The sequence below is a fragment of the Microtus pennsylvanicus genome, chromosome 11 (genome assembly GCF_037038515.1).
Source record: "Microtus pennsylvanicus isolate mMicPen1 chromosome 11, mMicPen1.hap1, whole genome shotgun sequence".
NCBI classification, from domain to species: Eukaryota; Metazoa; Chordata; class Mammalia; order Rodentia; family Cricetidae; genus Microtus; species Microtus pennsylvanicus.
The window spans coordinates 89522338-89549788 of record NC_134589.1 but is presented as its reverse complement, the minus strand read 5'-3'; the positions used below and the strand labels follow the sequence as shown (position 1 = coordinate 89549788).

Genomic DNA, 27451 nt, shown 5'->3' with positions numbered 1-27451 from the left:
ACAAACAGGTATCTATTCACTATTCACAGCCCTGAGGAGCCACTATCACCCCATTTCTTTCCCCTTGAAGGCCAAACAAAGGTCAAAAGAATCATTGTCCTAAACCTGCAGTCACCTCAGATTCAGAAACAGCGAGGCTTTGCCAGCAGCCAGACGTCCATTTCTAGATCCTCTTCCCGGTAGTGTGTATTGAGGGGGAATTCCCGTAAGGCATTAAGGGCCACCTGCAGAGGATGAATCTGGGAGGGGTGTCCTGAGATAGGGAGTGTTACCTGTGAAGAAGAAACTGCGTCCTGTGCAGATGATTTTGTTGGAACCGGTTTGGTTCTTTTAAGCAAAGGTGGTGATTAACAGAGCAGACAGCGATTAACACCTTTAAAAACCATCTTAATTTTTTTTTGTTTTATTTTTTCGAGACAGGGTTTCTCTGTAGCTTTGGTGCCTGTCCTGGAACTAGCTGTTGTAGACCAGGCTGGCCTCGAACTCACAGAGATCCGCCTGCCTCTGCCTCCCGAGTGCTCTTAATTTTTAATTATATGTGGTTCCCAAGTGCCAACAGAAACCAGAAGAAAGGGTTGGCTGGTGTTACAGGCAATTGTGACCCCCCCCAGTACAGGGGCTGGGACCTGAAATTGTGTCCTTTGCAAGAGCAGTACACACTCTGAAACACCAGGGCTGGCCGCCTCTCTTGCTCCGATGAACAACTTATCAGAACACCCTTCTCGACTGAAGTTGAGACAATGATGGTAGACCTGCTCTTGGACTAAAATGGCTTAATTATGTATATCTCTTGGCCCCAGTTTGAATTCTTCTATTTATCCCTGAAGTTAATATCAGTACCCTGAAATGACCCTGGGGTCACTGGGCCCCTTTACCTGCTCTGATTAAATTGCCTCTGTTTATCACCATTATATTGTTATTATTTTATTATTATTTTTGATAAAAAGGTCTCCTTGTGTAGCCCTGGCTAGTCTGGAACTTGCTTTGTAGACCTGAATAACCTTGAATTTACTGAGAACTGTTGTCTTTGGCTCCTAAGTGAGAGGATTAAAGGGATACAACGCACACCCATGACTGGCCTTCATCTTTTTTTTCCTTTTTCTTTTTTTCATTTTTTTGGTATTTTGAGACAGGGTTTCTCTGCAGCTTTGGTGTCTGTCCTGGAACTAGCTCTTGTAGACCAGGTTGGCCTCGAACTCACAAAGATCTGCCTGCCTCTGCCTCCCAAGTGCTGGGATTAAAGGCATGCGCCACCACCGCCCAGCTCTTTTTTTTTAAAGACTTAAACTTATTTTTTTTTAATTTTATGTGTATGGGTGTTTTGTCTGAATGAATGTATGTGTCCCAGGTGTATGCAGTGCCCAAAGGGGCCAGAAGCCAGTGTCAAATCTGGAGTGACAGATGGTTGTGAGCTGACATTTGGGTGCTAGAAACTGAAATCAGGCCCATTGCAAGAGCATGAAGTGCTTTTAACTTCCGAGCTATTTCTCCTGCTTGATTGTTCATCTTTTTAAGCTGCTGGAACAGGCCTTTTGCCTTAAAACTCTGGTTGCAAGGTAGTTCACAGTCCTGCAGAAAACTGTGCAGTGTGTGTTGATTTAGAGGCCAACATGACAAAGTACATTTTTGCATTTACGGTTCGCTAACCGCAAGTGCAATAGAGCTACATTTCCTGGTAGAGTTCCTGCCATTGCTCAGCTATTACTCAGCAGAGGCCCTGAAACTCCAGTCCTGGGCTGAGTGTCCTTCTACAACTCTATAACGTGGGCACCAGAGGGAGTTCTGCAGTCTCTTTCCCACCTGTAAGGCAGAGTAACCCTCCTCCACAGGGACACACTAAGGGAGGGCTTTGGAGTAGACAGAGAGAGATGAGGTGGTTCTAAACCCAGTCTGGGTCAGTCAATAGAACAAGCTATGGTACTGATTTATCTGCTGCCCATGAGGATTGTGGGTAACTTCAGCAGGCGCTGAGCAGCACACTGAAAACACAGCTCAGCAAAACTCCCAAATGACCTCTTGAAGTTGAGAACTGCCTGGGAACCCCCTGCAGCTGGGGTTAGAAGGACTCAGCCTGGAATCCAGAGCAACAAAGGGTGTTTTTTCCTCTGTGACCAACACCCTTCACCTGCCCTTCTTTGGCCTTCAATGCCTGGTTGCCCGCACCCTTAGCTCCCCCCCCTGCCAACTAAGTAAACATTCAAAAATTAAAGCAGGCACGGTCTAGTCTTCTGTTCCCTGTCACCTGTTTCCTTTCCCTAAGTGCCCAGCAGGGTGGCCAGATGCCAACTTCTTTCACAGACTTTCCAGGTAGGCATGAAACATTTTTAAATATTTTATTTATATGGGAGTGGCCTGGGGGGGGATCAGGAAGGAGCCCTCTGATGTGGGTGCTGGGAAGTGAACGTCAGTTCTCTAGAAGAGCAGCAAAGGCTCTTAAACCATGGGCTATCTTTCCAACCCAAGCTGTGAATTTCCCTACCCAGTTTTCTTTTTTTTTTCTTTTCTTTCTTTTTTTGTTTTTGTGGTTTTTCGAGACAGGGTTTCTCTGTGGTTTTGGAGCCTGTCCTGGAACTAGCTCTTGTAGACCAGGCTAGTCTCGAACTCACAGAGATCCGCCTGCCTCTGTCTACCCAGTTTTCTTTTTTCCCTTGGAGACAAGGTTTCTGTGAAGCCTTGTCTGTTCTAGAACTCACCCTATAGACCAGGCCGTCCTTGCCTCTGTCTCCTGCTGGTTTTAAGGCAGGTGCTACCATTGACCTACCCCCCCAACCCAAATTTTACCAAAACAGTTTTCCAAACACTGTTCTACCCATGCTCATTCTTTTTCTGTCTTCTTTCAAGGTTTTATTTATCTTTTTAATATTTTTAATTTTTGGTTTCTCTATGTAACAGCTCTGGCTGTCCTGGAACTTGCTTTGTAGACCAGGCTGACCTCGAACTCACAGAGATCTGCCTGTCTCTGCCTCCCCAGTGCTGGGATTAAAGGCGTGTGCCAGGGCAGTCCTACCCATTTTTTTTCTAAGCTAAAATTTCTGTATATGGTAGGTTATTCCCAAACATCACACAGTATTTTATTTTATTTTATTTTTTTGTGGGAGGTGGAGAGTTGTTGAGACAGACTTTCTCTGTGGTTCCTGGCTATCCTGGAACTCCCTCGGTGAAACAGACTGGCCTTGAAGCCTCTGCAGTTCCTGCTGCTGGGGATAAAGGTGTGGTCCACAGCACACCACCAGTTCCACCCTAATGACCAATTATATGCGCATCTACCGGAATAAGAGTGGGCACACGGCGGTGGAAACAGGCAGGGCAAACGGTAGGAAATACAGAGTCTGGCTGCTGGCTTTGGCTATTTCTAGAGTCCAGATGCTCCCTGGGGACATCCCTAATCTGGGTCCCATCTTCCCTTAAAGATCAGGCGTTTTGATCTTTGCTTTGTTTGGCAAAAGGATAAAAATGGCTTCACTATTTAACACAAAAGGAGGTCCGTTCTTCTAATTGCATCATAGTTTAGGAATTCTGTAGCGCCTTGGTCCTTATCCTTTTCTATGAGAAGGCTGGTGATACTGACATAGGGAGCACTTTATGATTGTCCTTTGAAGAATTGGCAGCAACCTGTGCTGCATAATTTGTATATAAATTTCATACATATATAAATTTATATATATATAATATATCAACATATAATTATATTTTTACCCAAGACAGGGTTTCTCTAGGTAGCCCTGGCTTTCCTGGAACTCTCTGTAAACCACATTGGCCTTGAAATCAGAGATCGGCCAGCCTCTGCCTTCCTACTGCTGGGATAAAGGTGTGGTCCATCACACCTGGCCATTTCTCATGTAACCACCAGTTCCACTCAATGTGGGTACTTCACGATTCTACGCCCAAACCCTAATGACCAATTATAGGTGCATCTACCGGAATAAGAGTGGGCACATGGCAGTGAAAACAGGCAGGGCAAACGATAGGAAATACAGAGTCTGGCCGCTGGCTTTGGCTATTTTTAGAGTCCAGATGCTCCCTGGGGACATCCCTAATCTGGGCCCCGTCTTCCCTTAAAGATCAGGACGTTTTGATCTTTGCTTTGTTTGGCAAAAGGATAAAAATGGCTTCACTGTTTAACACTGGAGGAGGCGCTGTTCTTCTAATTTGCATAATGTTTTAGGAATTCTGTAGCACCTTGGTCTTTATCATTTTCTATGAGAAGGCTGGTGATGGTGACATAGGGAGTACTTTACTAGCATCCGTAGCCCAGGCTGGCTTTGAACTCATGGCAATTTTCTTCTTTCAGCCTGGTCAGTACTGGGAGTTCAGTAGAGAGACACCACACTCAGTTTTCACGACTGCCCTTGGAAGAATTGGCTGCAACCTGCACTGCATAATTTAATTTATATATGTTATATAAACTTTATAAATATATAGATTTATATTTATAAAATCTCAATATAATATATATTTTTACCCCAAGACCGGGTTTCTCTGTGTAGCCCTGACTTTCTCGGAACTCACTCTGTAAACCAGGCTGGCCTTGAACTCAGAGATCTACCTGTCTCTGCCTCCTCTAAGGTGCGTGCCACCACCTCCTGGCTTGTATATATTCTTTAAAGCAGTTTGACTTGCTTCATCGGATGCCTACGTAGAAAAGCCTTCTCTTCCTTATGATTGCTTCCCCAAGTTCTTCTGTAGGGCTTTCAGTTTGCAACAATATCTGTAAGATGTTTGGAATATATTCCTTTGGTACCCAGAGGAGTGCATCCAATACTGACAAGAAACTCAGTTATCCAATTCTCAGGGGTGCAAAAAGAACACCTCCCTCTTCCATTTAGTCATTTATACCTTTGCCGCAGTGTGTGGTTACGGTGGATTGAGGAGGGGGGGACTTCGGGCAGCTGGAGGTTCAGTTCAAGTCAAGGTCAGCGTGCACCTTCCTGGGACGCTAATTCTGGCTTACTTATTACTGGGCTCGTACTACAGCCCTCCGGATTCAACATCCTACGGGTTCCAGTTCACACCTATGCTACCCTATGTTCCTTCGTTTTGCGTGGCCCCTCTGATCCGTTCCCATGTCTTGAATAATTCTGTCTCCTGCCCCCAAATGAGTCAAATGTAACTCTTCTGTAGTGCCCCAAGCCTTCGACAAGACTACTTAATCCATGAATCCTATGGCGCCTCCCCTACAAGTTTTCCCCACCTCCAATGCCTTGAGACTCCAGTCCTATGCTCTCTTACGTCCCGCAAGACCCCTCTGCCCTGACTCCACCCGAGTCCCATGTAGGTATCCCTCTCCTCCGTATCTCATCTTGTGTCCAGCGTGACCTTTGTGTCCCCTTTGCCCCGCGCGACCTTTGTCTTGTGTCCCACCTCATCCTGTGTCTACCACGTGACACCTGCCCTCTGTACCCCAAAGAGTTCTACAGGACCCTCCATCCTGTTCTTCCCATCCCTTGTCCCCTCAAGATGTGTGATCGCCCATCAGTCCGTGCCCCCCCCCCCAAAGGCGACCTTCCTGGGCCCCTGCTGCCCAACTCCCCTCTGGCCAAGGTGACGCGGTCCCGCACCCTCAGGGACCTAGACCGCCAGCCGGTTCCCTGCGGGGCGGGGCGGGGCCTCGGAGGCGGAAGTGCCCGGGGCGCTGGCTGCAGGTCTGGCCGAGCCATGGGAGCTCTGGACAGAGGCAGCGGCGCTGGCCGCAGAGGCGGCGGGGGCTGCCCAGGCGGGGGCGAGCGGCGCGGGACGCGGGCGGGGTAGCGCGGGCCGAGCGCGGAGTCATGGGCCGGGTTGGGGCCGGGGGCGCGGCGCGGGCTGTAGCGCCGCTGCTGTTGCTGCTGCTGCTCCTCGCTCGGCCCCCGCCTGCCGCCGCCGGCGACAGCAAGAAGAGCGGTGAGCCCGCACGGGCCTAAGGCGCCATCCGAGGCGCGGGCCGGGGGCAGGGGAAGCGGTGTGTGTGGGGGGGGTCCCGGGGCGGATTGTGACTCACGGGGGGCACCTGTGCGCTCACCTGGCGCGACGATGTATCTCTGTTCTCACTCTGGTTTGCGCCCCCTGTGGGGCGTCCGGGGCTAAGAAATCCCCACGCTTGCTTTTCTGTCTCCGGGCCCGCCGAGTTCGCTCACTTGCAGTGTACCCTCCCGGTCCCTTTCTCCTGTGCTTGGGGTAGCGATTGTGGCACCTAAGAGCTGGGAGGTAGAGGAACTTATCAATGAAGAATAGCTGAACCGTGGTGGGGCAAGGGCCATCATTTGTTCTGGTAGAAGGGAAGAACTGGAGAAAGTTGGCCAGACTCTGTACTAGGGGTCCAGCCAGCATTTTGTTCCTATTCCAGTCCCAGGAAGGTCACTCTTGATTACTGGCTTTGCTTCTCACCGATTATACTGTATTGCTGGCTGGCCCTAGAGATACTGGCTGACCAGAATGGATGTAACAAAAGGGGTCCTTCTTCTAGGGGAGTTTTCCAGCTACTCTTTGCATTTCTGCTCTCTAAGCCGGTACATCTTGGACTGTGGCTTGCTAGATCTTTGACCCTCTGGGCTGTGCTTGAGGCAGGACTGGTGGACAGTGAGACTCTAGACATTTGGAAATGGGCAAGATGGGTACCTGTCCAGTATTGCCTGAAACTCCCCAGTCCTTTGTGCTACCTGATGTTCCTGAGACAGTTCCTGTCTCTCTCGTCCCACTTTCCGATTCCACCCCTCCTGATCCCCACGCTTCTCTGAAGTACTGCTCCTCCGAGAGGTGCCTGGAGCAGACGAGAGTTTGTTCAGTTGGCCCTCTCCATCCTTCCAATTGTTGCTTGGGGCTCACCCTATCATGCCAATTGTCCAGGTCCAATACATTCAACAAAATAAGTGAGTGTTTCATCAAGGCAGCCTGGAGGGGTTGTTTAAATATGAGTATTTGGTACCTGGTCTTAAGGCAACCTTGAGTAGGTCTCATCTAAGTATTCAAACATCACAAATGTCAGCTCTATTCCAAGTGACCTTCCTCACAAAGGCTTCGTGGGGCCCGAAGACTTTTCCCTTAGCAGGCCAGCACATTGTAGGGTGACCTCTCTCACCTGGCTTCCTCAGAGGTCACAGTCCTAGGGGTGAGGACTCTGTCCTGCCTCAGCTGGGAAAGTAATATTCTGCCTCTCTGTTTTTCTCTGCTCCATTGCCGTGTCACCACCTTAGGGCCCTCAGCAGCTCCTGGTACTCAGGCCTCAACCTGATGAATGGGGCCTGCAGGTCCCTGAGAGCTAGGAATTTACTGAGGGAGCCTCACTCTGCCCTGCCCCCATGCCAGGCTCCTTGGCAGCTCCCTTAGCTTCCTTCCATCAGGCTGCTATCTTTTCTCCAGGTGCCTCTGTTGGGAGGAGTCACATGGCTGGCAAGAAAGCCAGCTGCTCACCTGACTCCCTTCTCCCCTCTCCTGGGGGAGCCAGGCAGGCACCACTTTCACAGTGGGGCAAAGGGAGGCTTTCTGAGTGGGAAGGATGCCAACAGTACTGTGTTTCTCTTAAAGCACTTTATTACTCATTAACCTCAAAGGGACAGCAGTCTACCTTAGCCTATCCGTAGGGATACCCAAGATCGGACAGGCACAAAGCCTGAGCTGGCACTAGGTAAGGGGTAGGAGCCTGGAAGGGTTCTTATAGGGCCTGAGGCCATGTGGTGCCCTAGTCTGGGAGCTTTATCTGTCTGGTTGTCTGCTTTGTCTTTGTCCCACCAAGCGTGGGTATGTGCCCTGAGGGCAGTTGGTGGTGCCAGCCATTTGGAACTGAGAAGCCATCTGGCCCTTGTTGTCTGTTTCTTAAGAGACAGGGTTCCTCTGTAACAGTCCTGGCTGTCCTGGAACTTGCTTTTTAGACCAGGCTGTCCTCAAACTCACAGGGATCTACCTGCCTCTGCCTCGCAATTACTGAGATTAAAGGCGTGCACCACCTCTGCCTGGCTGTTCCTTGGTTCTTATGGCTGTCCAGGCTTCTGGACAGAAGTCCCTCATCATGGTCTTTTTCTGAGTAGGGATCTGGCTGTGTCCTAAGTCATAACCGATTGGAGAGGCAACTACCTTCTGGACCAAGCCTCCCTACCTGCCCATGTGGTTAGGAGAGGTTCACAGGAGGTGAGGTGGGAGGGAGGAGCCTTTGCGATGGTCCAGTGATCAAGGCAGACATCAGTGTGTGTGTGTGTGTGTGTGGGAGGGGGTGGGACCACCTTCCTGACTACCCCCTGTTGTGTTGCAGTCTCCATCTCTTGGCCAGGATGCAGCAGGATATAATGCAAGGGGTGGAGCTAACTAACCAACAGAAAGAAAGAGAGCTTACCGGCCCTGGGTGGGTCCATCTGAAGGTGGTGGGTGCTAGGGGCTACTGACTTCAGTGTTGGCAGGATGCTGCCATGTGAGAAGGCAAAGTCCCTGGTAAATAGACAGTGGCCACCTAGGGAAAGGAGGCAGAGGAATAACTTCACTGTTAGGAGAAACTTGAGATTATTGCAGACGACATCTAGGTGCCAGAAGGTGTTTTCTGCCTTGGCTAAGGTTGACGTATGAGTGACAAAGTCATCTGCCCTACCTACCTGACTGTTACCTTTTCCTTATAGAGGCTGGGCTGGTATCTGAGCACTTCTCTCAGGCCCCACAGAAGCTGTCCTTCTACAGCTGGTATGGCAGCACCCGGCTCTTCCACTTCCGCGTGCCCCCAGACACAGTGCTGCTTCGCTGGCTACTGCACGTGTCCCAGAGCGGTCCCTCATGCACTGACGTAGAGATCACGGTGTAGGTACCCAGTGTTCTGTCCCTAGCACCCATGCCTGGCTAAAATCCTGTCCCTGACCCTTGACCTGATCTCTTCCAGGCATTTCCGCTATGGCGCCCCTCCTGTCATCAACCCGCTGGGCACTAGCTTCCCTGATAACACCTTGAGCCAGGCCTCCTTCCACATCAGGGCATTGCTGAGCACCATGCTACTGGGCAACACCTCTGTCAACATCTCTCACCCAGCCCCTGGGGACTGGTTCGTGGTGGCTCACCTCCCTCCCTCATCCCAGAAGATAGAGGTGAAGGTGAGGGAGCTGACTTCCTGGGATGAAGGCCAAACCCCCTGATGCATGGAGGACCACCAACCTCTTGTCCACCTCTGAGGCAGACCTTACTGTTCTCTTAGCTACCCGACTCTGGGTTCAACCCTGTTTCCCCTCAAAGCTCTTCTCCTTTGGCCTACATCCTGCATTCTCTGACCCCATCACTCCCTGCCTTGTTTTCTCCCAGGGCTCTGTTCCTACCTGTGCCTACTTCTTCCAGCCTGATATGCTGGCCATGAGGGTGGTTGAAGTCTCCATCCTAGAGCCTGATGTCCCCCTCCCACAGACGCTGCTCTCCCATGCCAGCTACCTCAAGTGAGTGGAGATGGGGAGGTCAAGCCTGGCCTGTAGCCCCAAGCTTTGGGTCTAGAGCGGGGGTAGTGCCACTGTCTCATCCTGCAGGTGAGAAGGCTGTACCTTAGAGACATGTTGGGAAGAGAGCCAGATACTTTCCCTAAGCAGATTAGAGGAAGTAAGTTCACAATATGAGCTAGTGAGTCTGAGTCACCACCTTGCCACAGGATCTTTGTCCCTGACTACACCCAGGAGCTTCGGTTGGACCTGCAGGGCTGTGTGTCCAGTGTGAGCCCCGGCTGCCCAGTGCGTCTCACAGTGGGTGCATCCACCCTGCCTAGAAACTTCCAAAAGGTGCTGAGTTGCACTGGCCTCACTCCGTCCTGCTATTTGCTGCTGTCCTCACCACCCTGGAGCCGGTGGCTACAAGTGACAGTTGAGAACCTGGCAGGACCTCATGTGTCAGTGGTCTTCAATGTTGAAGCTGCCTTTACAGGTGGGCTACATGGGAGGGAGGGGTGGACTGGCTCTGCTTACCTCCCCCCAAAACTCCAGACTTTCCTCTGGCTGAGGCCCTTGTCCTCTTGACAGTGTGCAGGCCATGGAGTGTGACCTTCCATCGTCTTATGCAAAACAACCCAAACCAGAGCCAGGACACCTCTATGGGCCGACTGTCCCAAAGCCCTGCCCACTGGGAACTGGGCAGGAGTGGTGGCGTAGGCAGTGCCCCCTCCTGTCTCCTGAACTATCCAGTCATGAGAGAAGACACGGACGTGGTGTCTGTACACTTCCAACCCCTGAATGGGGCCTTCGTGATGGTGCATGCAAACATACCTTCTGTAATGCGGCTCCGTCTTGACACAGGCATGGACAGCGGGGGCTCTCTCGTCATCAGTCTGAGGGCTAACCAGGTATCCTCTGGAAGCCCACCGAAGCAGTCTACAGTTGCTTGTGACCTGGGCTTATCTCGGGGTACAGAGTAACATCAGCATTGAGACTGGGATGGGGTGGCCTTTCAGGCCCTAGCGTGATACCAGCAGCATGGGCCAGAAGGGGATCCATTGGAGTAGTGTCCCTGTCAGAAGTTACCATAATTTTGTTTGTGCAAATTGGCAGGGGAATTGCTAGAACCAGAGACAACTGAAGGGAATTTAGACCATGATCAAGCAACCTTGAGCTAGCCGGAGGTTCCCTCCCCACCTCCCCACATAATAAATATTCATCATGACTGAGCTAACATGCAAGGTGGGCAGGCGAGATACCTTTTTAGGGGTTGACAGTGGCTAATCTGTGCTATTTCCCCTTCCAGACAGAGATCACAAATGGTACCTCGGTAGCAGCTTGTTTGAACGCTGGCTCGCCCTTTCTCAGCTTCAACACTTCACTCAAATGCACCACAGGTATTCTGGGCAGGCACTCTTGGTGGAGAGACTGACTGTCCCCTCTAGCCACCTCTGACAGGCCCTCCTACCCCGTGCAGCCTTCTTCCAGGGCCATTCCATGTTTCTGAGTGCCTCATCTCACATGGCCAACCTCATCATTCCCTACCCGGAGACAGACAACTGGTACCTCTCCTTGCAGCTTGTGTGCCCTGAGAGTTCTGAGTATGTGAATCTGGGCCTGGGCACCGTGACATGGGCTGGTAGCAGTGAAGGGAAGCATCTGTGTCTTAGGAGGGGTTTTCCTTTTCTACCCCCCAACAGCGCTAGTGGGGAAAATGAGTGTCTCAGCTGTTGGAGCCTGGAGGGCTTAGCACTGGGCTTGGGAGTCCTGGTGGTGGAAGAACCAGCAGAGCACTGCAACCAGCCCGCTCAGGCCCTTCCTTTGCAGGGAATGTGAACAGGCCGTAGCTCGTGTGGAAACCATCTTGTATCTGGTGCCCTGTTTGAATGACTGTGGGCCTTATGGCCAGTGCCTCCTGCTCCGTAGATACGGCTATCTGTATGCAGGCTGCAGCTGCAAAGCAGGTGAGAATAATGTGCAGAGCAAATCTCCCTCCCCTTTCTTCCCATGCTCCCCGTGTTCCCCGTGGTCTCCCCACCCCCACCCCACTCCAGGCATATGGACACTGAGGCATTTGCGGGGGAGGTGTTGCCTCCTGACCTTGGCATTGCTTGCCCTTGACTGCACACTACAACTGTTGCCCTTGCCTGTGCTTGTCTATGCCTAAAGCTGCTCACACTTTTCTTGTGACTACATGCTGGTCCACACTTTTCATGGCAGTTCCTGCATATTCATACTTGCTCCCATCTGTCCCTGCTTGCCACATTCGTCCTTACATGTCCACATATCTCTATATCTGTCCCTGCCAACTCATATCTATTCATACCTGCCCCTACCTACTCATACTTGCCCATTCATCCTTCTCCAAGCTCATGCCCACTCACAACTGGGCGTACTTGCTCTCACTTGCCAGTATCTACACACACTTGTCCATACCTGTTTCCCACTGCCCATGACTACCTGCGAGAGCTATGCTTCTCCTTACTTCTTCACACTTGCCCAGACCTGCTGTGAGTGCGCACGCTTGTCCAATGTCCGCATGCATCTTCCACATTCGACCCAGCTTGCCCACAGCTGTCCCCACTTGCCCATGCCTGCCCACTGTCTCTGCCAGTCCCTGTCGGTACCAATTTCCTCCTACCATGCCTGTGGATTCCATTAGGCTTGTGTCTATACCTCCTCCGTCTGGGTGAGGATGAGGCCTGAGAGTTCGGAAGCCGACTATCTGCTTCCAGCACACATGCAGGTATTGTGTGGCCCCCTAGGTTGGCGTGGGTGGAGCTGCACTGACAACAGCACAGCCCAGACTGTGGCCCAGCAGAGGGCAGCCGCGCTCCTGCTCACGCTCAGCAACCTCATGTTCCTGGCCCCCATTGCTGTGTCCCTGCACCGGTCCTTCCTGGTTGAGGCCTCTGTCTACTTTTACACCATGTTCTTCTCCACGGTAGGGTTGGCCCTAATCCCTTGGGGAAGTTGGGTGGGGTGGTCAGGGCTGCTGCTCACCGCTGTACCTCACAGTTCTACCACGCCTGTGACCAGCCGGGGGAGGCAGTGTTGTGTATCCTCAGCTATGACACACTCCAGTACTGCGACTTTCTGGGCTCGGGGGCGTCCACCTGGGTGACCATTCTTTGCATGGCCCGTCTGAAGACAATCCTGAAACAGGTGAGTGGCTTCTGACGCCAAGCCTGGGTCCAGGGAAGTAGAGGCCCTCACACACAGTATGTGGAGTGACAAAGAGGGACGAAACAGAAAGGGCTGGGAGCCATCTCAAATGATAACTAGCCACTCTTGGGGGAAGTCATGGAAAGCTGTGGGGGAAAGGTGTGCTCATCCGAGGACTCCAGGAAGGAGGATGGGGGTTCAGGACCCTAAGCTCAAAGAGGAGCCAGGCCATGCCTCCCTGAAAAGCCCCAACCATGCTCCTGGGGTCCTTGTTCTAGGGCACTCTGGGGACTTTATGCAGCAGCTGGACAGTGGAGATGACTCTGGCACTAGTGAACTATGTCCACTGTCTGCAGGCTGGGTACTCGCCAGGGGCATGCTTAGAAGCTCCACGATTATATGGAAAAAGTAGACAAGGAATATTCTGAAGAATCCTGCAGACTGAGTGCTAAGCATATGAACTGCCCCCTGGCTGTGGGCAGATGTGTTGATGGAGACTTAGGTTTGGGTCCTCTCCAAGGGAGCATCTAAGGTCATCCTGATAAGAGACTCTGGAAGGCTTGGTATGCAAGATCATGCGAGTATGGTCAAGACTGCCCATTAGGGGCGTTCATCACCACCTAGTCCTCAGAAGGTTCTGTGTTCACCTTTGGACTCAGTAAAGGCGCTAGAGGAAGGACACTTCCCTCTCAGGTGGCTAAGCGGGAATAGATCAAAATCGTCAAAACCTGCCAATAACTCCAAGAGGAGCAGTCAGAATGGTGAGAAACTGATAGTGGGTACCCAGCATACTTGACCACCAGTACTTTTGTCTTATGCCGTCATAGATGAGTTTAGCCAAAGGCTTCCCATGACCCCACAAACCATCCCCGTGTCTCTCCCAGGTCCTGTTTGTCCTGGGCACGCTGGTCATCGCCATGTCCTTGCAGATGGATCGCAGGGGCATCTGGAACTTGATGGGACCCTGCCTCTTTGCCTTTGTGATCATGGCCTCCATGTGGGTAAGGAACAGGGCCCATAGGTTCTTCTGTTTAGTCTTAGCAAGAAGAGAACTAGGCCCTCAATTTTGGTTATGATCCCAGTTTTGCTAGAAGGGCTCCAAAACTCCACACCTGCTCAGAGCTAGTAACAGCCACCCATAGAGCCCCAGAGTGGCTGTGCGCCTGAGGTCTTGACCTGAGGACCGCTAGCCATGCGTCTGTATGCAGTTTTGCTGCCTAGACCTAGATAGACTCTGTAACTCCTGGGAACTGTAGTTGCACTCGGCCGGCACTGACATTCTTGTGGCTATTCACTCCAGATGTATCGCTGTGGGCACCGGCGTCAGTGCTACCCCACCTCGTGGCAGCGCTGGGTCTTCTACCTCCTGCCTGGCATCTCCATGGCCTCTGTAGGTATCGCCATCTACACTTCCATGATGACCAGTGAGAATTACTACTACACGCACAGCATTTGGCACATGCTATTGGCTGGTAGTGCGGCTTTCCTCCTGCCACCACCAGAGGAGCCGGCCGAGCCGTGGGCTTGCTTGCACAAGTTCCCTTGTCACTATCAGATCTGCAGGAATGATCGGGATGAGCTGTACACAGTGACGTGATGTGGCTGGCTCAAGGACACCTGATACTCTGATGACCTCTTCAGCTAGGGCAGGAACAAGAGAGGTGCTTATCTAGCCCGACCAGGTTTCCACCTGAATAAAATTGTCCTGCGACCCTTGGCTTCTTTTCCCAGCGGAGAGGACTCCTCCATCCCTAAATCTTTGTGGCTGCTGCCACTGTCCTCTGTAGGTCCCAGCTGCTTTTACCTGGAGACCGCAGGTACCATTTGTGGGCAGATCACTATGTTAAGGTTGAAGATAGAGATAAGGGATCCCTATTGTCCCATTTGCTTGTGAAGCTGTAATGTGAGACATACAAGGCAAGGACTGAGTCCACAGAGACCACTGTCCCTAACAGCATGTACCATCCTGCCTTAGCATGGGGATGCCCTGTTGCTGCCATTGCTGTGGATGAGTCCAAGAGCTGATAAGGCCCTGGGGGGGGGGGGACATGCACTGTCCCTCATTCTCTGTTGGAGCCACAGATCCTGAGAAGAACCTGGAGTGGCAGGATACTCAGCTGTATGAGGAGTGGCCCCAGAAGGCACACACTACCCTCTTATGTGCCCTCCTCATCCTAAAGGTCCCGCCTAGGTCCTAGTCTAGTGAGCACTAATTTGTGTTGTCCCTAGGATGTTGACCCCCTACTGAATCAGCTGAGGCTTCAGGAGAGTTTCTGGAGCCCTGGCACAATCTTTCTGGAGCCTCCTGGGGGCTCTAAACTGATTGGTGCAGTGGTCCTGTTCCACTGCTCTGTGGCCTTGGACCTTCTGTCCTGGTTTTGTCGGGATATGGACTTTCTGGGCTGCTCCCCCAGCTACTGACACCCTTTATTTGGCCACCAAAGCACACTTCAGCCCCTGAAAGGGGAAACATGTATATACTGTTGGGGGGAAGTGGTAAAATGTTAAACTGTTCTATGAAGGCATATTTTTATGTAATTGATTAATTTAATAATCTATAATGATTTTTCAAACCAAACGAGTGTTTTACGTTTTTTTCTTGCGTCCCTGGAGGGAAAGGGAGGCTGGACCCCATTTCTAACAGACCTGCCAAAGATTCTAGGGAACTCCCGGGCTGCACTTGGTAGAAGGTACCTTAAACCATTGCTGTCTTAGATAATTTTCCACGGTCCCTAAAGAAGGCTGCGGCAAAGGGACTGTTTTAGATGGATGGGCATTGCTACCAATCGGCAGTGAGCAAAGGTACGCCTTCGGCGACGCTCTTCCGGATCCGGTTCCGGCGGACGCGAGCGCGCAACTTTCAGAGGTAGAGGGTCACGCAATGCCTCTGCACAAGTATCCTGTGTACCTGTGGCAGAAGCTGCGGCTGCGGCAGGGCATCTATGCGCGCTTGCCCGCCCATTTCTTGCGCTCGCTGGAAGAAGAACGAACACCCACCCCGGTACACTACAGACCTCACGGAGTCAAGTTCAAGATCAACCCGAAGAACGGGCAGCGCGAGCGAGTTGAGGACGTACCCATTTCAGTTCACTACCCCCCAGAGTCCCAGCAGGGGCTATGGGGTGGAGAGGGCCTGATTTTGGGCTACAGATATGCCAACAACGACAAGGTGGGTGCGGGCTGTTATGCGTGCTGTGTTGGGCAGGCTCTGCTCCGGGTGCTGCGGACCGTCTGCCTGGCTGACATAAGCGCTTGGCTTACGGATCATTGCTAACAAGTGGAGCGGCGAGAATTTGGAAAAAAACTCCAATGACAGCGTCAAGTGGGGTCCTGAAGTGGGGTGGTCCTGGTCAGTTAGCCATCAAGATTAAGGATGGAGGGGGGCTGCGACGGAACGGGGTGATTGCCTAGCTTATTTGAGGTCTTGGGTTCAAATCCCTAGCACCACAGAGATGAAAGGACAGATAGATTTGACGCTTGTGCTGAAGAGGAGGGAGAGGTGAAATCTGGTTGTCCTCTGCCAGTTTTTATGAGCATTTGCCTCATTCTTGTGACAGGAGATAAAATGATAAACTGAGATGTTTGGATTCAGGCAGCTTACAAAGTCCGGAGCCTGGAATCGATCATTCTGGTGGAACGCTACTCCTAGCTAAGTGTTGTGGGAGGAGAGTGTTTAACGCCTTCCAGGATGCCACTCGCTGGCCTGTGGCAGGTGTTCAGTTGTGCCAGCATCTGGAACACATACAAGCAGACAATCTATGTGATCGTCCAGGTCCAGCCCCAGGAGCCCTGCCTAGCAGCAGCGGTTCTGTGAAGCCTCCGAGGAGGGGAGAGGGCAAGCTCCCATAGCCCAGCTCCCAGAAGGGTGTTTTGGGGCTCACTTGGTCTGTAGTGAAGCACCCCAGCAGTCATCAACAGGTCTCTCTTGCACACTCAGCTCTCGGCGAAGGTGAAGAAGGTGTGGAAGCCTCAGCTGTTCACTCGGGAGCTTTACAGTGAAATCCTGGACAAGAAATTCACCGTGACTGTGACCATGAGGACCCTGGATCTCATTGATGAGGCCTACGGGTTCGACTTCTATATTCTCAAGGCAAGCAGGGGTTAGTGCACTACAGTCTTGTCAGTCAAGGGAGGTGCAGAGCAGAATGTATGGGGTGTGTGTGTGTGTATGTGTGTGTGTATATGTACGTGTGTGTGTGGTGGGGGGAAGTACATGGCACCCAGGCTACCCATTACAAGTCTTAGCAAAACACAGTGGGCCCGCTTGCTCTTTGGTGCAGCCCCAGTGGAAGCTTCCTGCCTTCAGGAAGGTCACTTGTGAATGGTTGTTCCACTGCTTACTCTGCTCTTGGCATTTGGCATTGTCTTGGGCTTGACCCATAAAGGCTTTCTTGCTGGTGCTGATTCCAATGCCTGATCTGCTCTGGTCTAGCTTAGGGTTATCAGCTGGTAGGGTGGGTGGGACCCTGCTATAGCACCTGGCCCTATGTGAATCTTCTGCTAGACCCCAAAGGAAGACCTGTGTTCCAAGTTTGGCATGGACCTGAAGCGAGGGATGCTGCTGAGGCTTGCTCGCCAGGACCCCCAGTTACACCCTGACGACCCCGAACGGAGACTAGCCATCTATGAGAAGTACAAGGTCAGAGTTTCCCCATCCTGCTCACTGCCTGAGCCTTCTGGCCTGGCCCGCGCTTCACCGAGCCTTTCTTCTGCTTGCTCAGAGTTTTGTCATCCCGGAGGCAGAAGCTGAGTGGGTTGGCCTGACGCTGGAGGAGGCTGTGGAGAAGCAGAGGCTCCTGGAGGAAAAGGTGAGCACCTGGGAACTGGCCACTGAGGTTGAGTAATGGGGGGCTGCTTTGGACAGAGACTAGCATTTGGGGACTGCCGCACCTAAATGATGCTGTATATTTGGCTCCTGCCACTTTGACAAAGCATGGCATGATTCCTCTCCTTAAGTCCTTTTTTTTCTTCCCCTGGATGTTTAGGGACCTTTGGCACTGGGTGTTTACTTGGCCACTCAGCATCTCCTAGGATCTTCCTTTTGTGTCATGTTTCCCAGAAAAGTCTAGAGCCTGTGGTAGCCATCAGGACAGGGAAGCCAGATTCACAGGAAGCCTGTGATTCTTGGTGTCAAGAGAAAGCAATCCTGTTCTGGTGGTTAGGCTCTCTGCCCTCTAGGATGGCAAGCAGTCTTTGTTTGTTTGTTTGTTTGTTTTTTGGTTTTTCGAGACAGGGTTTCTCTGTAGCTTTAGAGCCTGGCCTGGAACTAGCTCTATAGACCAGGAAACCTCAAACTCACAGAGATCCAACTGTCTCTGCCTCCCTAGTGCTGGGATTAAAGACGTGCACCACCACCACCCTGCTTATTTTTTTTTTGTTGTTTTTTTTTTTCCCTCAAGACTGAGTATCTGTAACCCTGGCTGTCCTGGAACACAAACAGTCTTATATGACTTTGGCTGTCTCCAGCTCTCCCATACCCCATTTTCTCCCCATGTTCAGCTAGAAGCGGCTGGCTACCACCCTCCCTAGCACTCCATCTCTGGGCTTCATTGAGCCTTACCATGACCTTTCCCCTTCAGGACCCTGTACCCCTGTTCAAGGTCTACGTAGAGGAGCTGGTCCAGCGGCTTCAGGAACAGGTTCTGTCCAGGCCAGCAGTGGTGCAGAAGAGAGCTGGTGACCGCGCCTGAACTCCGGGCTCAGCCTTCCCTGTGGGCTTTTAGCACCGTGGACACAGTTGGGGTGGGCACAAGGACCACCTGTGGACAGTGGGTGAACCCTGCTTGGCATGTGCTGACCACACAGCTCCTGTAGAAGACTGTTCAGAGAACCCTGTGTGCCAGGACTTTTGGCGGCCTGGAGTGGAGCTCATGCCTGTCCAAGCTGGTCAAGTACTTACAGCATTGTTGTTCTTGGGCTTGGAATAAGTCCGAGGCAGTCTGAGCCACAGTAAAGTGTGCTGGTTTGCGTGGGAGTCTGTAGTCCTTCTGTGTGTTCTCGGCCGGCCTGGTCATTCCCCTGTCACAGGAACCCAGGGGGACTATTTGCACTGTCCAGCTGTAGCTGTTGGCCCTGCTGAGCTGTGGAGACTGAGGTCCCCTGTGTTGCTTAACTTCCTTAGAGAAGAGGTCCCTCATGGTTGAGGCATCAAGTGTACAGCAAGATGGAGCTGCTTCTCTCCCAGTGTACATCCCTAGCTGTTCCGGAATGTTATCCAGGGCACAGGAAGGTAGTCTGGGGCCTGGCACAGGCCTCTGCAATATGTCCTGCAGAGCTAAAGGGGAATGCTTCCTGCGTTTAGAGCTTCAGTGATTCAGGAAATGGGGCTACGTGGGCTTAAAGGCCATGACTTCAGCATCCCCATACTTAACTGCTCCCCTCTACCTGGTGGTTGGGGCTGTGGCTTCGGGTTGGAAGGTAGGCCAATGACTTTGGGGCCTCTTTTGCCATGAGAGCTGGTGGCTCAAAGGCAGCAACACTGAAACCTATTCCTTTCTCTGGGGAAGACAGGGAGGGTCTCCTCAGCTGTGTGTGGAGGAAGATGCGGTGGTAGTGGGAGCTGAGTTCCCAGAGCACCATACCTAGCTGCTATAAAAGGGAACATTAACTACTTGCTTGACCTGGGCCTGGCCACTGGCTGTAGGACAATGGGATCCTCTGAGGGGGAGCAATAGGAGTGCTGGTGCTTGATTGTGTTCATTATGCCCAGTCCAAAACTGGCATGGAACCATTCTGCCAGCGTAAGAGGGCCTGCACAGAGAGTCATGAGGATCAGGGCTTGCCTTGGGGTCAGAGCCCAAGGGGTGCACTTCAGGTTTACTGTTTATTCTGGCCTCTGCCCCTGCGTAGGTGTAGCACATACTACTCTTGCTCTGTGTATAGTTCTTTTTTCTTTTTTTAAAAGATTTTATTTATTATGTATACAGTGTTCTGCCTGCTTGTATACCTGCTATCCAGAAGAGGGCACCAGACCCCATTACAGATGGTTGTGAGCCACCATGCGGTTGTTGGGAATTAAACTCAGGACCTTTGGAAGAGCAAGCAGTGCTCTTAACCTCTGAGCCATCTCTCCAGCCCCTGTGTATAATTCTTAGATTAAAAAGTTTTAATTACTTCTATTTAGTGTGCATGTGTGCTTGCATGTGCCCATGGCATGGATGTGGAGGTCAGGGGATAACCTGTGGGAGTTGATTTTTTTCTTTCTACCATGTGGGTTCTAGGGTTCAAAGTCAGGACATTAAGCTTGATGGCAAGTATCTTTCCTGGCTCTGCCATCTCGCTGACTGTAATTTAAATTTTTTTTTAGCTAGGCAGTGGTGACACACGCCTTTAATCCTAGCACTCAGAAGGCAGAGGCAGGCAGATCTCTGTGAGTTTGAGGTCAGCCTGATCTACAGAGTGAGTTCCAGGATAATTAGGGCTGTAACATAGAGAAGCCCTGTCTTGGGAAAAAAACAAAACAAAAAAAAAAAACAGTAAATAAATCATTTATTTTTTAGCAGCCGAGCAGTGGTGGTATTTGCCTTTAATCCCAGTACTTGGGAGGCAGTCAGGTGTATTTCTATGAGTTCAAGGCCAGCCTGGTCTACAGAGCTAGTTCCAGAACAGCCAGGGCTATACAGAGAAACTCTGTGTCCAAATATATATATGTAAATATGTATGTGTGTGTATATTGTGTTTGTATGTGTATATATATTAAACCTAAAGCAAACAATACTCGGACAGCTATGCCTTGGTGAACCCACAAGGCCTTACCTAGTAGTTAAAATTATTAGTGTGGTTCCCACATCACTGGCTTTAAATTTGAGTCTCCTAAATTAAACTAATCTCTTCCAGGTAGGACTAGGTCCTTGTTGGGTGTGTAGTTGTTGTCCTCACTGTCTGACTTGGTTCAGCTAGCTACCTGTCTGATTATCTCCTTTCTCACTGCCAAGGCCTGGGTCAAGCAGGACCTGTGTGAGTTTTTCTGTTGCTTATTCTTTTGGAGACAAAGTCCCACTAAGTAGCCCAGGTTGGCCTTGAATTCCAGATCCTCACGTCTTGTCTCTTCCAAGGGCTGGAATTGTAGATGTTCTACACCCTTAGGCTGGGCTGGGTCCTGTGGGATTTCTTGTTTTTTGTTTCCTGGGGCCTCAAGAGACCTGTAGCTGCCTTGAGGGATATAGTCAGAATAGGTCGGGTGCCAGACTCAACTCTGGCCCCGCCTGCCAGTTGGGAATTGTGTTCCAGGCAAGTGATCATATGCCAAATACGGTGACTCTTGAGGATATGGTTCTGGACCAGGGATTGGGGTTACTGAGAAACTGCTCAGGCTGGCCATCGGTGTATCAGGTGCTGAGTATGGCCTGAACAAGTCACTGTTAGTCTCTGCTACTGAAGTCTAAGGCTGTTCCATTTTCCTATAGAAGGCCAGGCAGAACTGAGGTGCACTCTAGTGTGGCCCTGGCCTTGATTCTCAGAATAGCCCATTGTAATGGAGTGTGGTGTTTATTTCTTCCTCACATCCTCACAAATAACTTTGTTTTACTTTTGCTTTTTTTTTGTTGTGTTGTTGCTGTTTTTTTTGTTTTTGTTTTTGTTTTTAAGACAGGGTCTCACTTTAGCCCAGGAAGGCTTTGAATTTGAGGCAAGCTTAATGCCTCACCCTCTTGAGTTCTGAGGTTATAGATGTGAGCCATGCCCACCTTTACAAACATTTTGAGTTAGAAAACTGATGATGCTCCATAGCAAATGATTGACTTATCTCCTCCCCCAGTAAAATGAGTCAGGTAGGTCCCAAACAGACCACTGTCCCGCCTTCTGGGTGTGATGAGGGGTTCCAGCTTGCTGCAGGATGGGGGTGGGGGAACATGGAGTGTCCCTGCTCACACATGCACGCACATACACACTGAGTCAAGCCTGTGTTAGTAATACAAACCACACATGGAATAGGGACTGAGATGCAAGCCGTGGGAAACTGGGAAATAGCTCTCCGCCCATTTCCTTGCCTCTTACGAGTCCTGAACCTCCACTTCAGCTGCCTTAGCCGTTCTCCCTGGTTCTTTCTGTACCCCAGGAACCATCCTGTCCGTCTGCTTGTGTCTCAGATCCTGCACTGGGTGTGTGTGTGTGGGGGGTAGTAAGACTAACCTGCAAAAGGCAGGGGTAACTCCCTGCCATGTTTTATGACAACAGGCTGAGGGCAGCCTTCATGTCAAAAGGACTGTAGCTGGCCGTGGTGACAAAGGCAGGAGGCTGTCCTGTTGCTGCTGTGACTCCTCACTGCTGCTGTTCCTGCACACGGGCTGGGCAGTGGAGACCTGAGCAGCTGTGACTTCATCATTCCATTTAGAGATGAGACCAAGTCTGGAAAGGACCTCTGGCACTCACAGGTGGAATGACATGAGGTGACCCAGCCCAGAGCTCTTCCTGTCTTGTCTGAGAGTCTCACCTGTATGCTGAATTGTGCAGAGGTATTTAGGGAGGAGGGGTGGGTGGGCAGGCCCTGAGGGGTTGGTTAGATACCTTTGACCCTGTTCTGTGCCCGGTCAGCACTCTGAGCCCAGGAAGCCACTGGAGGTTCACTCTGATTTCACCCCTGCCTGTGCATGTCAGTCTACCTATCTGCCTTGGTCTGTGCTAACACTATGGCTTCCTGGCAACTTGAACCCTTCCTGCCCTGCAAACACAGGTCAGGTTGTATAGTGCCCAGATCTTTTGTCCATTCTGAGCCAACCTAAGCTGGATCGCTGGACCAGAAGAGCTCAGCCAGCAGGAGGAGCTCCCACATCACCCCAGCTCACCTGCTGCAGCTCACGTCAATCTCCTTAGGTTCACACTGTGTTGTAGAATGGACTCTTTCCCACAGCCAGCTGGCCCAGGCTGCCTTCCCATTCATCACTCATACCCTGCCCATTGATGAGACTTTTCTACTGCTGGTCTCCAACGTGGTAAGGAGACCCTTCGAGTTCAGATACTATCCTGTGTCAGCAGCTCAGGAGACACTAACCTGACTTGTGTGAAGCAGTTGAGCCATGAACCATGCTGGGACTGGTCACTGAGTTACTATTCCAAGCTTGGATGCCTAAGACCAGCCCTGGTTGTTCTCAGCCGTGGATGTAAGAACTACTCCACCCATGTTTCAGGTTCTCTTGACCCTTTGATCTCTCTAGTCTTGGCAGGGCACTTTTCATTGGCCGCTTAGGTTCCTGGGACCTGCCAGGCTTTGGCGTTCTATCCTGGAAACCCTGAGGGTGTGGTCTGGCTTTACCTAGGAAGTGAGATGCAGTCTGAGAGTTCTCAAGAGACCTTTGCAGGGCTCTTAGCCAGACATTGCTATTCCCAGGGCTGTTTGAACAGACTAGGCTCTTTCTGAATGTCACAGAACTGGGATGTTGGTAACTTCAAGGTTTCTCAGAGGCCTCTAACCAGGATGGCCAGTCCATCGAGGGGTGATACAGCATACTCTTGCTGAGAATCTCTGTTCTTGGGGTATCCTTAAATGTGTTGCTGGCGACTATTATTAGTTAGGTCTGGGGGTACATTGTTTTCCAGAAGGCCCTGTACCCAGAGAAGGGTTCCAGAATTTTTCCAAGTAAAAATGTAGAGAGATTTGTAAGCAGAGATAGTGTTGACAAACTTCCATCTGAGGTAGGCCAAAAGCTTGGATCTTTTGACCTAGAACTGGGTGGGGTTCTCCCTGTTCTTCCTCCCATTGCCTACCATTCCCCGCTTCTCAATGTTTTGTTTTGTTTTTTAACCAGTGTAGGACTGGCCTTCAGCCCCTGGGGCAAGCCTGACCTGAAGTCCTTTTTTTAGTAGGAGCTCCAAATATCATTTGTACCTCAGCTAGGAAATCGAGTAGGACATGTTACATCTCAGGAAAGGCCATGAGGTGGACAGAGACCCCTTCACACGGGACATGTATGAAACATATAACAAAAATGCTTAATAGCTAGTGTGGGGACAGTTACTATATAGCCACTCCCAGTGCCCCTCTGAAGGGACACTGGCATGGGACCACTGGTAGCACTGCCTGCTCCCTCTGCAGATAGGAGTGGCTTGGGGGGTGGCGGTGTCTAAAGGGGCTGGTTGCCATGGCTACCATAGGGTTCTGAGGCCCGTCATCTGGTCCTTGCCTCAGCCAATAGGCGGCAGGAGCCTGAGCTGCAGCCTAGAGTCACGCTTCTGCCTCCCAGCCACACAGTGGCCAAGAGCAGGGACCCGCTTCCTGGAGTGGCTGAAAGTGCTCGGACGGACAGCCAAGCCCATCATGGCGGACAGCGGGACAGTGGGGCGCGATCAGGCACTTGGAGCCAGGCAGGTGAGGTAAGCCAGGCGGGTGGACGGATGAATGGAAGAATGGGTGGACAGGTGGATGTAGGTGGTCCTTGTAGCCCATTGTTCTTGTGGTTGTGGCCCTGCCCTCAGCCCACCCACCCTCAGCACACACACACTCTCCCACCGAACCTTCACTTTGGATCTTCACCCCACATGGTCTGTAGAAGGGTCAAGGGAGGAGACAAAAGAAAGACTTAGAGCAGAATGGAGCCACACCACACCACCACGGGCCCGAAAACCGCCTTGGTTGGTCTCTCATGTCAGATTCACACAGGCGGCTTCAAAGACCCCCTGACTAGCCCAGGCCCTTGGTGTCCTGACTACCATGCCTGGGCTCGGCGACAAGCCGCTTCAAATCGGCACGGTTTAAGGAGCAATTTTTTTTCAATAAGGGGAAAAAAGAAGCAACAGAAAAAAAAAATGTCCACCTATAACAGGGGGAGCAGCCAGCCCAGATAGATCAGAAGCACAAAATCCCATTACTCGGGACTTCAGAGCACAGCCCTGCACAGGCAGCTGCGATTAAGAGCTTGTCAATGGAGTCCCCTTCGGAGATCAAAGGGGCATGCCCGTGAGAGAGTGTGAGTGTGTGTGTGCCTGTGTGTGTGTGTGTGCGCGCGCGCGCGCGTGCGTGTGTGTACATATGTGTGCATGTGTATTGGAGCACATGCTGTGAGGTGACAGCGGAGGGGCCATGTGCCACAGCACAGAAGAGCCTGGTGTATCACCTGCCTCCTGTGGCCACCCTCCATGTTGCTTCTGTCCTTGCTACTATGTATGACATGCGTGAATGCATTGGGTGCCAGGCCAGGCACAGGAGAGGCCTGGTCCCTAATACATCCTCTGGGAGGCAGTCCTGGATAGACCTAGTCCCCGTTTCTGGGCCTCCACCTTTTACTTGCATCCTGTTCCTTCCCCTAAGTCTACCCGCAAGGAGCCTGCAGGAGCTGGGAAGCCATGCTGGGCCATGGCAATGCTGTGTGTGAGGATGGGCTGTGGCTGGGTATATTACTACTGCAGCCGGGTCCTGCTGCCCATAGGCCATGAACTCTCAGCTGGCTTGGTAAATGCATCCCGGGGGTTGAAAGCTGCTGTCGATGTGATTGGTAGCTTGTTAGGTAAACTCTGAGAGGCAAATCTTTTAATCCACTGTGGCTAATCCAGTGCACTTTTGTTTGCCAAGACAGATTCTGCAGCAACAAAGGGGCTGGAGGGACCCCAGCATACATAATCACATACTTAGAACTTGGCCGCTGCTGCCCACAAGGTTCCTAGGCAGCAGAGAGAGACATCTCAGGACAGCAGTGTAGAGGGTGGGTGGTTGAAGGAGGGGCCTAAATAGGCCGAAGGTGTGGGCCACTAGCCTCCCTAGGTGATATACCTTTTCACCTTTTCACCTGTCAGGATGTCCCCTAGCCACCTGCTGGATGGGTGGCTTCCAGCCACTGGGACTGTGCAAGTTTGTGGGGGTCACTGAGCTGAGTCAGACAGAAGGAAAACCAATACCCAATACAAGGTGCAGGAGTACCTGGGAACAGAAAGGCTTGTGAAGATGTGATGGGAAACTGGGAAGGATGACACAGGACATCCGGGGAGGGAACAGGAGGTAATGTGTGTCCAATATAGGAAGAGGAAGGGACCTGAGGCTGTGTGGGGAAGTATGAACGAGCACTCCGGAGTATCTTCAGGATCTGTCTCCGCTGCCTACTCTGGGAAACAGAGCTGAGGTTAGGGAGCACCAGGCTCCTTCCTCTTTCTAAGGTGTATACTAGGTCACAGCAGTGGACTTCCTCCTGCTACCTAGTTTATCCACGCAGAGTTGTACATGGAGCACTGAGAGGTCCTCACTTTGTCAAGGACATTCCACTCAGACACAGCAGGGACTCAAGTCTGCAGAGTAGCTGGTGCCATTCCTGAGTTCCTTAGTTGGGGAAGGTGTTGGGCTTGGTGGCAGGCTGCCTTCCCCTTCTGGGTCCTAGGGCTGGGGACTTAGACTCCCCACCCTCCATGCCTTACTGCTGACCCTGATCATCGACTTGGTGTCTATATTCACCTTTGCCCAGATGCTCTCAGACAAGTGGGATAGAGCCCACGAGAACAGCAGTGTGGATGACTCCCCTTAGGACAGTAGGGAGTCATATCCCAATAAGAAGGTGCCAATAGTATCCTGGAAGGGTTCCGTCATGCCTGTTTACACTTCTTTCCTGCCTTACTGGCCCTTGACTCCTGGAGGCTGCATCCTGAGGCCCTAGACTGGAGTGAGCACAGGAAATGGTATGCTGGGCCAGGTCTGCTGGAGGGAGGAGGGCATGGCCATGAGTACCGCTGGAGGCTAACCCAGGGGATAAGCATGATACCACCTGACTGGGCCGGGACATAGAATAACCCAGAGGGTACAAACTGACCCCAGTGTCCATCTCTGAAGAGACCATGCTAGCAAGGCAGAGTGATTCATTCTCTACTCCTCTGGGGATGAGTGCTCCTTACCTGGGAGGGGAAGGCAGATACTCAGCTGAAACAGCATTCTGAAGCAGGGCCCATCAGAACCCTCCATTGTGATGGTGGCTGGCGAATAACCCATTATTTAGAAGTGTCAACAGTGGTTAGCACAGCGGCCATGTTGAACCATATCATTTAGGACAGTTGTGCTCCTGTGGGCAAAATACAAACAGCAAGAGTAAAGCAACATGCTAGTTCAGAGCACATCACAGGAGTGATACAAGGGGGGGAAGAACCTGGGGCCAGCAAAATGGCTCCGGAGGTACAGGAGCTTGCTGCTGAGACTGATGACCTGAGTTCAGTCCTGGGGACCCACATTCAGAAGAAGAGAACCAACTTCCAAAGTTGTACTCTGACCTCTACATATAGGCCCCGAACATCTTATGCCCATGCGCATATAAACAAGCAAACAAATAAATGAACAAACAAATCCGTCAAGGGTCTTGCCAGTGCCAAGGTGGCTTCTGGTACAGTTAAGGCCTCCTGAAGCCCTAGACTGGAGTGAGCACAGGAACACACAAGCTAACACTGCCCATGGACAAGCAGTTGCATCCTTCAGGAGCTCACTTGGCTATTATGTTGTTCCTGTGGCTTGTTGTACATTGATGCCAACTGAAAGGTGGCAGCCACTACAGAGTTGTCGAGGCTTCCATGTAATTGTAATGGTAATGTTACTGTAGCACATTCATGAAGAATAAAGAATAAAGTAAAACTCATGCAGGACATACTGACACTTTCACTCCTGTATTTCTAGTACTTGGAAAGCTAGTACTTGGGCAGGAGGATCGCAAGTTCAAGGCCAGCCTGTACTATACAATGAGACTGTTTTGGAAGGGACGTGGGAGGAACCCTTTGATAATTCTGCTTCCTACCAGGGGCCTATATGAGTCTTCTTTGATAGACTCTTATTCCTCCTGCCTTCACAGACACATGTACTGTGACAGAAGAATTAGCATCTGTGTTTGTGGTACTGCAGTTTTTCTCCTCACTGCTGGGTCTCAAGCTCCTGTCCTCCATTAGGCAGAGAGGCCCTGGCCACCCCACCTCCACCCCAGCCCTCCAGCCCCAATCTTAGAAATGGTGGGAAAAGATGTGTGGGATGAGACAGAGGC

The 27451-nt window shown here is 51.4% G+C and overlaps 3 protein-coding genes across 6 annotated transcripts in view; all 3 read left to right on the top strand.

The window, feature by feature from the left end:
• Positions 1 to 5630: 5630 nt before the first annotated feature.
• Positions 5631 to 15251, top strand: Pgap6 (post-GPI attachment to proteins 6). Of its 3 annotated transcripts, none has more exons than XM_075941418.1 (13): positions 5631 to 5880; positions 8580 to 8754; positions 8834 to 9041; positions 9247 to 9374; positions 9581 to 9849; positions 9945 to 10264; positions 10663 to 10753; positions 10834 to 10918; positions 11184 to 11320; positions 12122 to 12300; positions 12375 to 12521; positions 13406 to 13522; positions 13822 to 15251. In XM_075941418.1, exons 1-13 carry the CDS (start codon positions 5769 to 5771, stop codon positions 14116 to 14118), a joined length of 2265 nt encoding a protein of 754 aa, XP_075797533.1. In that variant the 5' UTR covers positions 5631 to 5768; the 3' UTR covers positions 14119 to 15251. The 3 variants fall into 3 exon arrangements, with proteins under 3 accessions (XP_075797533.1, XP_075797532.1, XP_075797531.1); XM_075941417.1 differs by having other exon boundaries at positions 10834 to 10957; positions 12396 to 12521; positions 13822 to 15250; XM_075941416.1 differs by having other exon boundaries at positions 10834 to 10957; positions 13822 to 15249.
• Positions 15252 to 15359: 108 nt separating this feature from the next.
• On the top strand, positions 15360 to 18495 carry Mrpl28 (mitochondrial ribosomal protein L28). 2 transcript variants are annotated; one of them, XM_075941428.1, is made up of 5 exons: positions 15360 to 15690; positions 16459 to 16611; positions 17026 to 17160; positions 17243 to 17329; positions 18101 to 18495. In XM_075941428.1, exons 1-5 carry the CDS (start codon positions 15403 to 15405, stop codon positions 18209 to 18211), a joined length of 774 nt encoding a protein of 257 aa, XP_075797543.1. In that variant the 5' UTR covers positions 15360 to 15402; the 3' UTR covers positions 18212 to 18495. The 2 variants fall into 2 exon arrangements, with proteins under 2 accessions (XP_075797543.1, XP_075797544.1); XM_075941429.1 differs by lacking the exon at positions 16459 to 16611 and having other exon boundaries at positions 18101 to 18354.
• Positions 18496 to 23643: 5148 nt separating this feature from the next.
• Positions 23644 to 27451, top strand: part of Axin1 (axin 1) — a 64305-nt gene continuing 60497 nt past the window's right edge. The window contains exon 1 of the mRNA XM_075941427.1: positions 23644 to 23823. The gene's annotated coding sequence lies outside the window, so the exon portion shown is untranslated. The remainder of the gene's footprint in view (positions 23824 to 27451) is intronic.

Bases quoted from the DNA above. Each gene is read 5' to 3' on its own strand.
- Pgap6 (XM_075941416.1), top strand. From the start codon at position 5,769: ATGGGCCGGGTTGGGGCCGGGGGCGCGGCGCGGGCTGTAGCGCCGCTG. The intron at 10,754-10,833 runs GTATTCTGGGCA...TACCCCGTGCAG, and splicing joins TTCACTCAAATGCACCACAG to CCTTCTTCCAGGGCCATTCC. The intron at 11,321-12,121 runs GTGAGAATAATG...GTGGCCCCCTAG, and splicing joins AGGCTGCAGCTGCAAAGCAG to GTTGGCGTGGGTGGAGCTGC.
- Mrpl28 (XM_075941428.1), top strand. From the start codon at position 15,403: ATGCCTCTGCACAAGTATCCTGTGTACCTGTGGCAGAAGCTGCGGCTG. The intron at 17,161-17,242 runs GTCAGAGTTTCC...CTGCTTGCTCAG, and splicing joins CCATCTATGAGAAGTACAAG to AGTTTTGTCATCCCGGAGGC. The intron at 17,330-18,100 runs GTGAGCACCTGG...TTTCCCCTTCAG, and splicing joins AGAGGCTCCTGGAGGAAAAG to GACCCTGTACCCCTGTTCAA.